Here is a 16,227-nt window from a genome sequence, read left to right as displayed (position 1 = left end):
TAAGGCAAAAAAGGTACAACAAAAAGTGAGAAAATATCTTAAAAAAACCCCCAACCTTCAGATCTTATTTATACATCATAAAGTACCAAAAGCATGGTGGGAGGAACAAATTTAAAAAATACTTTGAAGGCCAGTTTTATTGGTGGACTCTAACACTGAACACACTTGGTAAGTGGATGGGGGAAGCGCAGAAATAAATCTGCTTGGCCAATATTTTCCTGTGTCCCCATTGCTACGGTTGAGGTTATTTGTTTTTCTACGGCATAGTCAATCTTTTCCTGCTTGATTGCTGTTATTTAAATTCATCAATTATGACAGCATGAACAATTCATGCCATAGCCCTGTGTTAGAATAACATAATAGTGTTGCCACAAATTCAGCATTATGACTTCATTCTTGAATCAAATTGGAAGAGAAGATAGCTTGGGAAATACCAAGCCCTTGTTTACATGTTCAAGGGCAGATTAACCCCATTTTAAGATTCAGCCCATATGGGTGAGATTTTGCTGTGCAAAGGCTGAAGGAGTGGGCCCAAACAGCTGTGGTAATTAGCAATAATGGTACAAAATATATGGAAAATTTTCGGCAAGGAGAATAGATTTAGTAATATGTTTGAAATTTTTTCAAATATTAAAATATCCTCTAATACTGAAAATGAAATGGCAAAAAAATAATTCAGGAATCCAACAATCAGCTTTCAGCCAAATAAAATATTAAACACAAAAATAGATTATGTATTATGGATTTTTAAATTCAACTTTTGTAAATGTGTTGAAGTGTAGAGAAGGCCATTCCACACTTGGCCCCTGATCCTGCAAGCTGCTCTGCCCAGTGTCAGTGGGGCTCTATATGGGTGCAGGAATCCATTGCATGACTGGGACTTTAATAATTAAATACATCACCATATTCCTGAATTCTCTAATAGAGGAACAGTGATTTTTCTAATATATATTTAGTACATTCTAGGTCCAGTTCTACCCCCAGTGAAGTTAACCCAGTTCAACAACACTCCCAGTAACTTCAATGGAAGCAGAATTGAGCCTGCTGCTACATAAATTCACCAATTATTGCAGTGTGCTCAACAGTAAATAATAACAGCAATTATATATACTAGTGTCGCCACAACAGTTACTTTAGCAGATAATGGTAAACAGCATGCAGTGTGGAATAAATAATTTCTCAAACTAACTGAGAAATATCATGATGGAAAAATTGCTCCAGGTAAGAATTTCACAGAATTCTTAAAACATTTCAGTACAATTTATTGGGGTAGAGTTTACATCATATACAATCCCCAAAGGACAATGGTCCAGAATTTCAATGAGAACTGAGATAGTCTTCCTGGGATGAGCTTGTTAGCCTGATACAAGGACATGTGATATTGATTTGACTGTTTGTTTGTTTAGTTGTATGCTTTGTGTACCTTGTTTATAATCTAATCATCTTCCATCAATTTATGTAAAGACTTTTTTCATACAAGAAAATCATTTGTTTAAAACAGATATTGTTGAATTGCTGAGACAGTATAATTCAACATCCAGCGTTTCACAAGCAGTATAAATAGGTACAGAATTTTGCCCATTATGATACTGACAAGAATGTTACAATAATACTAGCAAATAAAGTCACTCTGCTGCTTCCTACCTACGGATCCTTACAAGTCTACTGTGACAGCCTTTCAAAAAAATTAAACTTAACCTTTTACAAATGAGCCACAATCTAACAAGGTCAGAATAGCTATGTATGATAGTTATAATTCTTTGAAATGTTTGTTATGTGATTTACCTGCTGGTGGCTTTATGAAAGGTGGTGGAATTAATGGTACAATAATGGGTACATTCCCATGATCCTTTGACCCTGCTGGTGAGTCTGAAAGTCCATTTCCTGTGGCAAGCCCTGGATAGCTTGTGTTTATATTGTATGGTGAAATAACACTGTCCTCAGGTAATTTTGGTTTTGGCAAAGAATTTTCTGTAAAAGAAAAAGAACAAATCATACAGCATGGCAGAAGTGTTGCTTAGGTGCCCCTACATATTTTCACAAATCTGTTGATGTAATTGTGTTTCTAAAACACAAAGAGCAAATAATAAAAATAAGAATGTTTTCTCCTTCAAAAGCCACACCACGCTCCAGCAAAATTTCAATATTTTGTCAAAAACTGCATTAAACTTTGCTGTACGGTTTTTAAAAATCAGGCTCTCTTTCTTCTACATGGCCTAAGTATGTATGATTTATTCAGTGACATCACACTCCACTGTCTTTGATATCAGTTACTTTCATGGCAGTGAATTATGTCGTCACACACTGGATTGTGGTGTCAGCGGATGAATTATGCAAAAGGAGTAGACTGATTAAATAAGAGAACCTCTTATTCCTCTCCAATAACTAGTAATAATGGAAAAGAAGATAAAGAAAATAACAAAAAATTTGAAATTTTAGAAAAATATTTGCTAAATGTTGTTATAATTGTAATTCTTTAATACAAAACCACACCTGAACTCTTATTTACAGACATTTCTCTGCTGTACTTTAACTCACTAAGGAACAGGATTTAATACCAGCTCTTCCTCTTCTCACAACAAAAGCAAAGTACTTTTTCCCCCTACAGATTCTGTAAGCCAGAGATTTCTACCTGGCACAGGTATTCACCATCTTTGTTTGTACTATAAAACATATGACTTGTATCATGTGTTAATAATGATACATATGATCCTATCTATTTTACATGGTGAGCAAACTATTATGCAGACTTATTCTTAAAATGTGCCACAAATTTGATTCCTCATAGATTGTGGCTGTAGAGAATCCCATGTAAGGTTTGTTTATTAAAATGTCAGAAGAAAATAAAATACCTTGGAGCATAGGAACAAGTTATTTTAAAGGTGGCTTACACATATTGCATTTTAAATGGAATACAAATACTAATTACTGTATCAATAACAGTATACAACTAATGGCTGCAAACATTTAATGTCTATACAATTAAATTGTTTTATCTTACCTCTACTTTTTCCACCTTTTATCTAGCACCCTCTCCTCCAGTATTGGGCTCTTTGGTGCCAGTATTCATATCAACACCCACTGAATACAATGCTGCTGCATGCCACCATAAAGAAACCCCAGAGACTGGTGGCCATATATGCAGCAAAATGTTGCAGTTCAACAGTGCAAAGCCTCTGTAATTTCCTCTTTTACCTCAGCTTTGAGAAATTCTTGTTGGATAAGTCAAGATCCAGCAATTTTCTACTCTTTTACTCTGAAGAAATGTTCTTCTTTTCACTGTGATTGCAATTCCCTATCCATCTGGTGTGGCTGAAGAGTCAAAAGGTAGCAACTGAACTGCTGAACAAAAAGACTGAATCCCATTGTTTAGATTTTGAACAAATTCATATACAGTACATGAAGGACCAGATATGCTGACCCCAAACAAGCTCCACCCCTTAAGCCTTTCTAATGCACTTTCAGGAAATAATATATTAAAATAAAAAACATTATTAAGTAAACCTTTATAAATACTACTCATGGGTCTTCCATACATTCTGAACATTCTAGTTCAACATCTGACCTTATCAAAAGCCTCAGCCCAACAATTTTGTCAGAAGGACGGTTCATTAGACCCAGACTGCTAAGAAAACATTTCCACATTTCTTTTCTTTTCTTTTTTTTTTTTAATTTGTTGGCAGCTCCTTGGAATCTTGGGTGCATGAGTTTCAATTGGCTCAAAAAATGTTACTGTTAGAGATACATTAGTAAAAGCATATTAGCTGCTATGTTGTTAAATGTTGTACACTTGTATTCTATTGCTTTCTGCTTACTGGAAGGCACTGTAAGAGATGTATATTTAAATCAGCTGCAGAATAAGCAACAAAACATGAATCTCCGTGCAAGCCAATTCTGGCAGGTTGAGATAGTTAATCCTTCTTTGCATGAACAAAGGAACATTAAATGTCATTACCTTTGAGAACAGAAATGTGCTGCCGGCTCTCCCCATCTGCAGAGTAGTTCCTGAATTCAATATCTTCTCCATCTTTCAGTTCAACCTTATCATAACCATACCAGCCAAGGAGCTCATTCATAGTGTTTTCTGCAAAGTTCTGAAAGAGAAGAATTGCCTACTTATTTATGTAATCAATAATCATTTGGAACGAAGAGATGAATGCATAAATCGAATTCTATTTGCAGTGTACCATGAACTGCCAGGTTGGTTCCACCTCCTCCAGACTAATGTTCATTTTTCAAATCTAGTATATAATATATAATACATTTAAATCTCAGTGATACACATATTTATGACAGGCCTTTATTTTATTGTAATTTAAAGAAAATAAGGAAAAAAGAGGATTGTTTATGATTTTTGCTCAGGAATTGGAAGTCAGTTATGTTTTTAGAATATATTATTCACAAAAGTTTGTCTCATGCTATCATAAAATATTTAACATTACAGCAGAAAAACCAAAGATTTCTGTCCCAGCAATCAATCTCACTTTGCTACAGCCATTTCAACTGAAATAAATTACTGATCCTGAAGGTGTGTAAGCAGCAGATTGAATAGAATCACAATAAAAATTTTTTTTTAAATTAAACTTCCCTGAAATGTTGAAATTCCCAAAACAGCAGTATTATGCTAGGGCATGAGAACCAGAAAATGAAATTGACTAGAAACTGAAAGTGAAACTAAATAAACCAAAAAGAAAAGGGGTACTTGTGGCACCTTAGAGACTAACCAATTTATTTGAGCATAAGCTTTCGTGAGCTACAGCTGTAGCTCACAAAAGCTTATGCTCAAATAAATTGGTTAGTCTCTAAGGTGCCACAAGTACGCCTTTTCTTTTTGCGAATACAGACTAACACAGCTGTTACTCTGAAACCTAAATAAACCAAGTTTGCTCAAAATGTAGCCTCTGAACTGACTGGGTCCATGGATCCTGCTCTGAAGTATAGCCTTGCAAATGCAGCCTTCCATTGGTTTCCTACACTGCAGCTATGGAAACACAGCCCTGAAAGACTAACCTAACAGGATAGAATCCAGATGCCAAACTCTATCCTAACTTAAACCCCAATTAACTTCAGTAGCTCCAGTGGATGTTTTGTTGTCTAACTCAACCTTTGAGTACTGTAATTTCTAATCACTTGTCAGGGAATATGTAAATAAAGGCTGTAGGCAGTGGTGAGCTGCAGCTGGTTTGCACTGGTTCACTAGAACCGGTTGTTAAATTTAGAAGCCCTTTTAGAACCAGTTCTAAATTTAACTGGCCAAAAGTGGCGCCTTAGGCAGAGCACCCACCGGCAGCTCCCTGCCCCACCCCCAGCCCCAGCTCACCTCCGCTCCACCTCCGCCTCCCCCCCTGAACACGCTGCCCAGCTCTGCTTCTCCGCCCCCCACCCCCCATCCCGGCTTCCCCCGAATCAGCTGTTCAGCGGGAAGCCGGGGTGGGCTGAGAAGCAGGCGACGGCTTCCCGCTCAGGTTCAGGGAGGCGGAGGTGAGCTGGGGCCGGGGGGCATGAGGAGGGCTGTCCGCGCCGCAGCAGGTAAACTAGGGGGGTCCCGGCTGCAGGGGAACCGCTCCCTGCCCCAGCTCACCTCTGCCACCAAATTTTCCCCGTGGGCGCTCCAGCCCCGGAGCACCCAGGGAGTCGGCGCCTAAGGCACCACTTTTGATGTGATCAGTGGGGGAGCAGCCGCTCCCCCTGCTCCCCCCAGCTATGCTCCCCCACCCCTAGGAGCCTGAGGGACCTATCGGATGCTTCCTGGGAGCTGCCCCAGGTAAGCACCTCCGGGACTCCCCACCTTGCCCCCCAGCACATGCCTCTTAGGGGTGGGCACCCACTACGGTGGCCCACGAGACCCTCCTGCCCGGTTCTGGGGCAGCCAGGGGACAGGGGAGAGGGGTGGATGGGGCAGGGGTCCTGGGGGTGGGGGCATCAAGGAACGTGGGGGGCTGGATGGGGCAGGAGTCCTGGGGGGCGGGGGTGGGCAACAACCCCCTCGTGGGGTAAGGAGGGAACCCATTGTTAAAATTTTGGCAGCTTATCACAGGCCGTAGGCATTTATTCTTTACCTTTAAAATGCATATAAATCTATATACAAATTAGTTGCAGCCTTTAGGATCCAGCCAAGATGACAGTAATGGCCCACATTGTCACAAAGGTTAAGTAACTCTAGACAAATTGAACCAGCCTAGTCTCCAAGCTGAGTGAAGTGCAAAAAGTACAGCAACATGGTGAAAAGTAAATCTGATTTTAAAATTCTATTAATTTTAATAAAGCCAAAGGCCTGATCCTATTTCTAGTGAAGTCAACTGTTCTTTTGCTATTAATTTGAATGAAAGTAGGATTTTGTCCTATGTTACTGGCAACCTGAGTGAAGAATCTTTTAAAAATATTATTTTTAAAGTCCCTTTAATTAAAAACAACTCAAAATTAATTCATCTTATTTATTTTGATGATTATATTTTAATATTAGTATTGTTGTAGCACCTAATGACCAGGGCTCCATTGTGCAATGCGGTCCCTGCCTCACAGAGCTTACAGTCAAAGTTTGGAAGCACCTGCTTGTTTTTTGCCATGCTGCCCCTCCTGGAAGGAGGTCCCCATAATTAGTCACAAAGCACCTCATTATCCTTCTTCAAATCTTTTCTTAAGGTTCTATTTTTCCATGATGGCTGCAAAAAAAATTGACCATGGCTAGACTGCAGGTGTGCTGACACCACTGTCGATCATGCTGACCAATATTGTCTCATTATTTCCTTGTATTCCCTTGTCTGCTTGTATCCATCTGTTGTTTCTTATCTTAGACTCCCCAAAGAGCTTACAAACTATGTCTTTGTGTTCTGTTTGTAGAGCACCTACCACAATGGGGTCCTGGTCCATGGTTCTAAGGGCTACAGTAATACAGATAAGTAATAACCATAATAATAAAGTTTAAGATGGTGTGCACTTGACAAAGAGAGCACAAGGGAACAAAAAGAGAGTTACGAATAATCAGCAATCACAGCACAGCAGTTGCCTAATCATTGTCAAGTGTTCTGTAGGCATCATGATATGGGTGGGTTTTAAGGAGAAATGTAAAGAAGGATAATGTAGTGACCTTGTGGATTTTACAGGGGTAGCATGGGGGATAGCATGATGGTACTCTTCTGAAAATCTGACAAATGGGCAATCAATGGTGAAGCAAATGTGGGGGTCTTACGTCTCTACCACAAATAAGAAATTATAGTTAAGGTGAGTATAGAGCACAATGGGCCTTAAAAGTGAAGACAGGTAGTTTGTGCTTGATGTAATAGAGAAGGGGGAGTCAGTGGAGGGATGCAATGAGGTGGGTAACATGGTCAAAGTGATGAGCCACAAAGATTATTTTTGCTGCAGCAGCAAGATGTAGACACAGTTGGATGTGTGGGTCTAGAAAGAGGGCTGAATCAAAGATAGCACCTTGTTTATAGGCCTGAGTGAGTGACAGTGACTAAGAAAGGAGCAAGAGGGAAGGTTTCGGGGAAGAATCAAGAGCTCAGTTTTGCCCATGTTAAGCCTGAGTTGTGCCCTCAGAGACACCTGCCCAACAGAAGGCTGAAAAGTCAATATAGTAAAATCTGGGTTATGGTGAGTGCCAAACCTTTGAATGCTTCACTGGATGACTGGGCAACAAAATGGCAGATTAAATTCAATGTTGATCGATGCAATGTAATGCACTTTGGAAAACATAATCCCAAGTACACGTACAAAATGCTGGGGTCTAAATTATTTGTTACCATTCAGGAAAGAGATCTTGGAGTCATTGTGGCTAGTTCTCTGAAACATCCACTCAATCATGTGCAGTGGTAGTCAAAAGCACTAAGAGAATTTTAGGAACCATTAGGAAAGGAATAGATAAGAAGACAGAAAATATCATAATGCCACTATATAAATTCATGGTATACCCACACCTTGAGTACTGCATGCAGTTCTGATCACCCCATCTCATAAATGATATGTTAGAATTGAAAAAGCTACAGGGAAGGTCAACAAAAATGATTAAGGGGAGAGATTAATAAGGAGAGTTTAAAAAAGATTGGGACTTTTCAGCTTGGAAAAGAGAGGACTAAGAGGAGATATGGTAGAGGTCTATAAAATCGTGACTAGTGTAGAGAAAGTGAATAAGGAAATGTTATTTACTTCTTCACACAACACAAGAAACAGGGATCACCCAATGAAACTATTAGGCAGCAGATTTAAAACAAACAAAAGGAAGTATTCAAACAATGCACAGTCAACCTGTGGAAATCGTTGCCAGGGGATGTTAGGAAAGCCAAAATTATAACAGGTTTCAAAAAAGAATTAGATACGTTCATGGAGGATAGATCCATCAATGGCTATTAGCCAAAACAGTCAGGGATGCAACCCCATGCTCTGGGGGTCCCTAGCCTTTGATTGCCAGAAGCTGGTAGTGGATGACGGGATGGATCACTCGAAGATTGCCTGTTCTGTTAATTCTCTCTAAAGTACCTGGCATTGGCTACTGTCAGAAGATAGGATACTGGGCTAGATGGACCATTGGTCTGACCCAGTATGGCTGTTCTTATGCACAAACACAACAATATGGGCCTGGGTACATAATGCATAGCTGTATCTTGTGGTGGTTTTCTGTGACCTGTAGTGTTTAAATTATAATGCTTTGCATTCCTGTAACACATTCATCTGAGGTTCTCAAAGAGATATTCTAAATAGTATGGTGCCAGAATAAAGGCTATATAATCAGACTTTATCCCGATGCAGTATGGTGGGTAAGAGGCAGTGGAGATAAAATCCATCCTCCACTCAGGATGAGTCTCTGGAGATGCACCAATGGTTGCTACTTCAATCTATGGGCCAAACAGTGGAAACAGAGCTTCTATCCCATTTGTGCAGGGTGATAGAGCCACTGGATCTATATATAATAGATACCGGGGCCTCTCTCCCTACCCATTCAATTGATAATCTCCACACTGATCTATGTCAAAGCAGGACAGAGACCTACCTTCTGGTGGGGGGTGGGAGGGGAGCAGAGGCCCTTTGCTTTGCTGCTGTGCCAGCAATCCCAACTGTATGGCCCCACTGTGAGGCTGGAGTAATCCAGAGGGCCTCAGGCAGGTCCTCCACACCAGGATGTCATCCATTAATCAATTGGGTCCCTATTATGCAATATTAGCATGGACCCCAAAGACTACATGGAGGCCTATTGAACCCCACTGGAGCTCTGCACTGGTGCAGATCACTGTGCTAGCAGATTTGATTGCAAGACTGGGGTCTTACACTTCACAAAACCCCAGTGAGGTAGGGAATCATGATTATATTCATTTCACATATGGGTAAATTGAGGTACAAGGTGGCTGACTAATACCCGTGGTCACGCAATAAATCAGTGACAGAGCTGAGAGTAAGAACTCAGAACTCCTGACTCCATACTCGGACCACTAGACAATGCTCATTTTTTTGTCATGGCCTACTCCATATATCTATTATCCCAAGTCGTTGATAATCTCTTGAGCTGTAGTTCCTAGTGCATTGAAAGAATCAATTAAATCTCACAGAATGGCTAAAGTGAAATCTCCTGGATTATGTTAGCTGACAATGCAGGTGTGCAGCTGTGTGCTATCACATCTGCTTAACTGCCATGGAATTTACTAAGATTTGCAACAGACTCATCTTTGCCAAAGAAATTGGCCTTAAAATGCTGTAGTATTGCAGAGGCCCTTGGTTATGTAATAACAATACCCTAAATTCTTCAGCTCCTAATATACATGTCTTCTTTTTTGCCCCCCTGTGAGTCCCAAGCCACATATTGCAATTCTGCAGTGTGATTTGATTGCATGTTCTAACAGGATCATTTCTTTATTCTTGACAAAAACATAAATACCCTCCTATCTCCCTCTTCGAAAAACTGGATCATTATGTTAGATTGTAATTTGAAGTGAATTTACTTCTCATTCATAGGAAGAGGGAAGAAGATTTTGTGGATCTGACTATCTGTGATTTCTTTTATGACACTAATGATATGAGGCAACAGAAATCTTATCTCCATTAACATTGATTCCCTTTACAGGATTCATTTCACTGTAATCACATACCTAAGGTTTGACCTTACTTCACAGAGTAGAGTTTTCCCAAATTTTTACTAATGGATATATTTTAAAACAAAATAGTGTTTTTCCTTCAGTTTTCTCTCTATTTTCTCTCCTTCTCTATGAACCTTATTCATAGGGGCAGGCCTGGCTTCATAGAGTGAGGCCTGGCAAAGACAGAGGCAGGAAACACAAAAGAGAATGAGTCTGTCAGACTAATTTTCTTCTAGGTTTTACTGTTGAATGTTTATTTCACATTTTGGAGGAAGCAGAGTGGCTCCATTCCATTTCCTTGCATGAGTGACCCACCAGATATACAGCACTGAGGATTCACCTCAGTTATATAAAGGAAATTAAAATGTGGGCATATTCACCACATGAACTTGATCACTTTTTTCCAGTCCACATTTTCTCTGCTCATTTGCATTGCCACCATTTTGAATATTATGCTGTCAATAAGTAGTGTTGCTGTCAATAAGTAAATTTTCCTGACCTTTCTTTAATTTCCTTTTTTCTCACTCAGCCACCCCTTTATTAGTGTTGTAAGGTGGGCTTTATCAACCTCATTTGTATAAATAGTTAATACATAGACCTCTTACTCCATTAAAGAGGATAGGTGCAGGTCTCTCATGCAGATAATACAATTCACTCTGTAGATATCTCATAAATCTACTTCCATGAAAACGGTATAGTAACAGTGACCTGGAATAGTACAAGTGATAAAGGCTATCTGATTTTACTTTTACAAACACATTTTTGCTTTTCAGGAGAGAAGGGAGGAGTTTCCCTGGAATCTTTTTAATATTTACACTTATCTGGCTCATTTCAAATGCAGTCAGTGCTGCAGTGTCTGTTACATTTTGACAGTGGTCCTTTTAAATACGGGGAATATTAAAAAACTAAATTGAAGAATCTTTTGATGAGTTTACTGTTAAACTATAACAGATGTCTTAAGCGCTAGGCATCAAGAATGAAGCCCAATTTTAGGTACAAATTACTTATTGAGAATATTTATAGATGGTAAACTCCTAGGGCACATGGAGGCAGCTCTGTGAAATTATAACACAGATTAATCACTAACTGTGCAATTGACAAAGAATCTAAACATGTAGATACATTAAGTCTTGTTTGTTTACCAGAGCTTCCAGCACACTATGCTTGATGCAATCACATTAATTTATTCTAGCAAATTTAACAAAATATATTTCAAATCACCTTTTTCACATTCTTAAGTTTTCCTGCTACCCCCAATAGTATAGCACAATAAAGTAAGTCTGGGTAAAGGGAATATGTGGGGAGGGGGGGAAGGAATGAGGTATAGAGCTGTACCAAGTCTTTAGAGACTATTGTATTGATTAGGCTGTAACAATTAAACTAGTTTTTAAAAGTGTCAGATTGCCTTGATTACATTATATTCCTGAATAGAAAACATGTTGTATTATTCATAATAGTCACTGAAAAGTACCAAAGTGATAAATGACACTGACTTAGTTTCAGAATAACAATTTGTTGTTTTTCTAGTTGGCATATGAACACACATCTCTGAAGATAAGTAGAAAGTATAATCTGAGGGGGGGGGGAGAGAATATAAGAAAGAAGGACATAAAAATAAATTAGGGAAAAGAGAGAGACTGTGAAGGTCACAGTGAAACAAAACACTTCTATCTGAATATTTTTAATTGAAACGTAATATAGGGAAACTATGCAGAGTCATGGTTTTTTTTGCACACAATGTTGTATCAAATTTAAATTTGTTACAACCATCATGTACATTGGGCTAGGGATAACAAAAATGTAACTTAATATCTGGCATAATGAAACAGCAAGCAACACAAGTTTCCAATCATATTAAAACTGAGCTGGAAGTGACATTACTGATGCAACCTATGAAAACCGAGCAGTTTGGATTTAGTAATCATTCTTGAGTAAATATGTGACTATACCAAACAGCAAATCATGAAGGAAGTCTTTGTGATGAGGTAATTTTATTGCTCATTCACAGTGCCTTGCATTTGCTGAACTTAAAATAGACACTTGTACCAATGGCCTTTTTATTACCCGAAGAAAAAAAATCACATATACACCAGTACTTTTTCTTTCTGCTAGCAAAGGGAAGCAATTTGATCCAACGTGGGCTGAAACTTGAGTAGGTCACTGTACACCATGATAAAATTCCCTAATCCCTGAGCCAAATTTCCCTGAGGGGGCCCTCCTACTACTCCTTCACTTTCCAAGCTGACTTTTCCATTCCCTCTCTCGTCTTTTCCTCCCCTTCATCTCTTTCATTTCCCCTACCTTGAAGCCATGATATCTGATCTGCTGCTGGTACTCAGGTTACAGTTTTTACAGCTTAGGCTGTCTATTGCTGTATACATTCCTTTCTTTCTGCTCTGCCGTGATTACTTACCAGAGCTTATTTTACACTGGTCCAGATGAAAGCAGTTCAGATGAAGGGAAACAGTAAGGCTGTTTGAACATTATAGATATGAACCTACAAAAGGGCACATTGTGCTCTTTATGACATTTTGTTACACACATTTTATACAGTGTAACCAATATATGTCACTGTACTCTTCAGGTTTATGAAAAAAGAACCTAGAACAGATTTTTATTAAATGCAAAAATATATCAGGAAAGGCATGAACCCTCCCACACTTTTTAACATTCTAAACAGCACAAATATGCAAACTTTTTAAGTTTTTTTCTTTTATTATAATTAGACTATTATAAGAACCAACTGCTCTTACTAAAAATGCGGTCTTCTAGCTCAATAGCATAATTGGCACTACTAGGTGATCTGTGTTTTGTGAAAGCTACTGCCAACATTTACCTTACCCCAGCTCAGAAAAAAAAATGAAATCTCTTCTAAATTCCAATCATATCAGCATATAACTTGTGATTTAATTATTAATACAGTTAAAATCCTAAGGTTTGTAATGTTAAACAGTAAAAATGATTACAAAAGAGAAACTCTACATCACGGTTAATTCCAATCCTTAATACCAAAGCAATAGTTTAAAATTGTGTATTTTTTCTCCTTCACACAATGTTGTTTTTGTTTCTTCCTCACCATTTCAGACAAACATCTGTTATACTGTAGAAGAACAACTATCTCCCAAACCGCTGAGTGTGCCTGCAGCCAAAGTAAACAAAACAAACCCAGAGGATCCAGCACAGTCAGCCTTTATATCCAGCCAGGATAACATTTCACATGTTTTGATTAAAATTAACTAATTTGTAATTCTAGAACCTATGAAACTTAAAAACTGCACTCCATATATATCGCATTAAGTGGTGTTTTAAAATGTGATAGATTTGTGCAGCTCCCAAAACTATGTGATTATGATGAGCAATTACTGTTACTATCCACAGGCTTTAGAAAGTCCCATCCGAAAATAGGAAGTGTCACAAATCTCTCAAAGAAACAATAATGCTCTCTGGGGGTGGAATCGAGAGTGGTTTGCCCTGGATATCAGTGGCAACTCTCAGTTAGCCCTTATTTTGTTCATACCACTAATACTACCCAAGTCCACAGTTCCAGTTCTGGTGAAACACACTCAGTTCACAGACAACATGGAAAAGAGAATGCCTACCTTAACCAGTAAAGAATGTCTAGTCAAATTAGTAATGCAGTTTGGGGGGTGTGGGGGAGGAATTGTATACAGCATTCCCCTTTAATACTGGGTGAAAAACAATGCTATATTATAAAATGTCCTGTTAATAGGTATGTTCTGTATATATATATATATAGAATGACATCTATAATGACATTTTCGCAGCAATATTCCAATGACTTTCTGTTTTAGTATAAATTATCCATTTACATTAAATAATGGTAGTTTTATCATATATATATATATATTATATAAACTGCACTGTTTTAATTTATACTTGCATTCTTAAAAAGTAAGTTCAGCTGAAGTCCTGCAGTACGTGCTAGTTGTGTATGACTCATGGGGAAAATACATCAGAGGTATAAAATAAATACAGGTCAGGGAATAGACTTGGAAAATAAAGGCACAAAATAGGACCAGTCCAACCTAGACCTGCGACCTAATGCTAAAAGAAGTCCTGAAATGTGTTTTTGTGCAATCGCTCCCATTCTAACAGCTGGAGGGACAGCCTCCAGCGCTACCTCTGGAACACAGCTGGACTGGCACAGTTTCCTATCAGATAGGAATAGACTCCAAACAATAAATAGACTCCTATCAACAACAGCCCCTCGGACAGCTCTCTTTCAACAACACCTATGCAGCTTTGATTAACTGTGAAGTGAGGCATGTAGAACAGAGGAGGAGGCAAGGAAGAAGAGAGGGGGGAGAAAAGAGAGTCCCTGTCTCTAAGCCCAAAAATGATGTGCAGCTCAGACCATAACATTTCACTTTGACATTTTAATTACACGGTTGCAGCTGGCTACTGAAAAAGGAGAGAAAGCCAGTGTTGAAAAAGCCCTCCCTCCTCCCCTAACTTCACAGCTTTCTGGTTAACCTGCGAGGATTGTAATAGAAAATGCACCCAACGAGCTAAAAAACCCACGGAGGGAGAATTTAAAAAAAAATACATCAAGCAATCAAAGGCGGTCAATGAGCTGGCTTTGCAGCCTGTGAATTCGGCTCTGTTTTCAGCCCAGGAGGCGGAGCTGAGACACATTCAGTGCATCCTACCAAAAAAAATGACAAGAGATCCTTTCTTATTTCACTGCCCTGCCCGGTGGAGGACGGGGGGGGGGGGCAGAGGCGCCCCCCTTCCCCCTCACAGGCACATACCTTCATCTCCTCGTTGATTTCCCTTTTCACCGGGTGAGCCGGCTTCCTGCTTCTTTTATTTTCGGGAGGTCTCCCTTCTTTCTCCATTTCTGCCATTTTTTGTGTCTGGCTGGTGGAGATGAAATGGCTGCTGGTGTCGTGGGGGGGCTGGGAAGCAGAAGTGGGGAGGGCGGCGGGGCTGGGCGGGGGTCGCTGGCTCAGCGGTGGAAGCTGGCGTGAGGGAGGGTCGGAGGCGAGAGCGGCGCGGGGAGGGTCGGGGATGCAGGCGGGCTGGAGGGTGGGTGATGCCCTGTGGAGTCAGCCATCTTCCGCCGCTCCGGCTGCTGTCTGCATGGGCGAGCGAGGGAGAGCCTGGTGCGTGTGTTTGGGAGAGAGGGAGAGAGAGACAGGGAGTGGGAGCGAGGGAGCGCGCCAGCCAGCCCAGCTCCTTCTGCGGAGCGGCTGGAGCCGAGGGGGTGGAAGGCGAGGGGGGTAGGACGGCCCCCGGCTCCGGGAGCGGGCGGGGCTTCCACGGCCACCGAATCCGCCGCGGCTCCGGCTCTGGGGGCTTCTCCTCGCGTCCCTGCTCATCAGCTCCTCCCCCCAGTGCAGCCGGAGCCCCCCGCCCGCCCCGCGCTCACACGCACACAGCCCGCCGGGGGAGGGGCAGGGGGCGCGCTCTGTCCCAGCCCATCATCCCCCGGCGGGGCCAGCGCGCTGGGGCTGCTGCCAGGGCTCCTCCGAGACCCCCGCTCGCCAGCCCGAGCCGAGCCGCCGCCGCCGGGGGAGAGAGGCGCAGCAGTGGGGTCAGGGTGGCCTGGGAGCGCTCGGGCTGGCTGGGCCGGGAGATGCTGCGTGTCCCCCGCAGGGGCTGGCTCCTGCCCGGCTGGGCGATCGCAGTCCGTGGGCAGAACAGCGCGGGAGGCCCGGCCGTGCAGCACACGGGAGTACACACGCTTCTCAGCCCCAGCATCTCCCCGGCCGGAGAAACGCCTCCCCGCTGCTGGGCTGCCTGTTACCCGACCCCTGCAGGAAGTGTCTCTCGCAAAGCATCGTGTTCCGAAGCCAGGCTCCACGATCCTGCCCTGCCCCGCTGCAGAACAGTCCCCCCACTCCCAGCCCCTTTAGGTGAACTCATGGCACTCATGGTTTGAAAGCGGCTACAAGCTTTCATTGAACGAGCTGCCATTCACTTTCTGATATCCCCCCCGCCCTTTCCTTTTTCCTCCTCCTCAACTTCCAAACCTGGGTATGTGCTCTGAGAAGCTGTCTCTGTCATGAAAAGGTTTGATTAACTCTGTTGGGTTTTTTTTTTTCTTTTTTATCTGTGCCTAGGAAATGAGAATGAATGGTTTGATAGGAGGTACTTGAGAAATGAGGTACTGAATTACGGTACACACTGTGGGGGT

The 16,227-nt window shown here is 41.2% G+C and overlaps 1 protein-coding gene across 2 annotated transcripts in view; it reads right to left on the bottom strand.

Moving 5' to 3' along the window:
- The window catches only part of LOC102931073 (sine oculis binding protein homolog), a 133,662-nt gene extending 118,267 nt beyond the window's left edge, over nucleotides 1-15,395 (bottom strand). Inside the window, exons 1-3 of one of the 2 annotated variants that reach the window (XM_043542749.1) lie at nucleotides 14,840-15,395; nucleotides 3,956-4,094; nucleotides 1,786-1,971 (exon numbers count right to left, since the gene is read on the bottom strand). In XM_043542749.1, coding sequence (XP_043398684.1) covers nucleotides 1,786-1,971; nucleotides 3,956-4,094; nucleotides 14,840-14,935 — 421 coding nt within the window. In that variant the 5' untranslated portion in view covers nucleotides 14,936-15,395. The remainder of the gene's footprint in view (nucleotides 1-1,785; nucleotides 1,972-3,955; nucleotides 4,095-14,839) is intronic. The other variant, XM_043542750.1, reaches the window with a different exon arrangement.
- Nucleotides 15,396-16,227: the final 832 nt, after the last annotated feature.

This window comes from Chelonia mydas, chromosome 3, assembly GCF_015237465.2.
Source record: "Chelonia mydas isolate rCheMyd1 chromosome 3, rCheMyd1.pri.v2, whole genome shotgun sequence".
NCBI classification, from domain to species: domain Eukaryota; kingdom Metazoa; phylum Chordata; order Testudines; family Cheloniidae; genus Chelonia; species Chelonia mydas.
The sequence above is the reverse complement of the archived record's forward strand: the minus strand, read 5'-3'. Positions and strand labels throughout refer to the sequence as shown.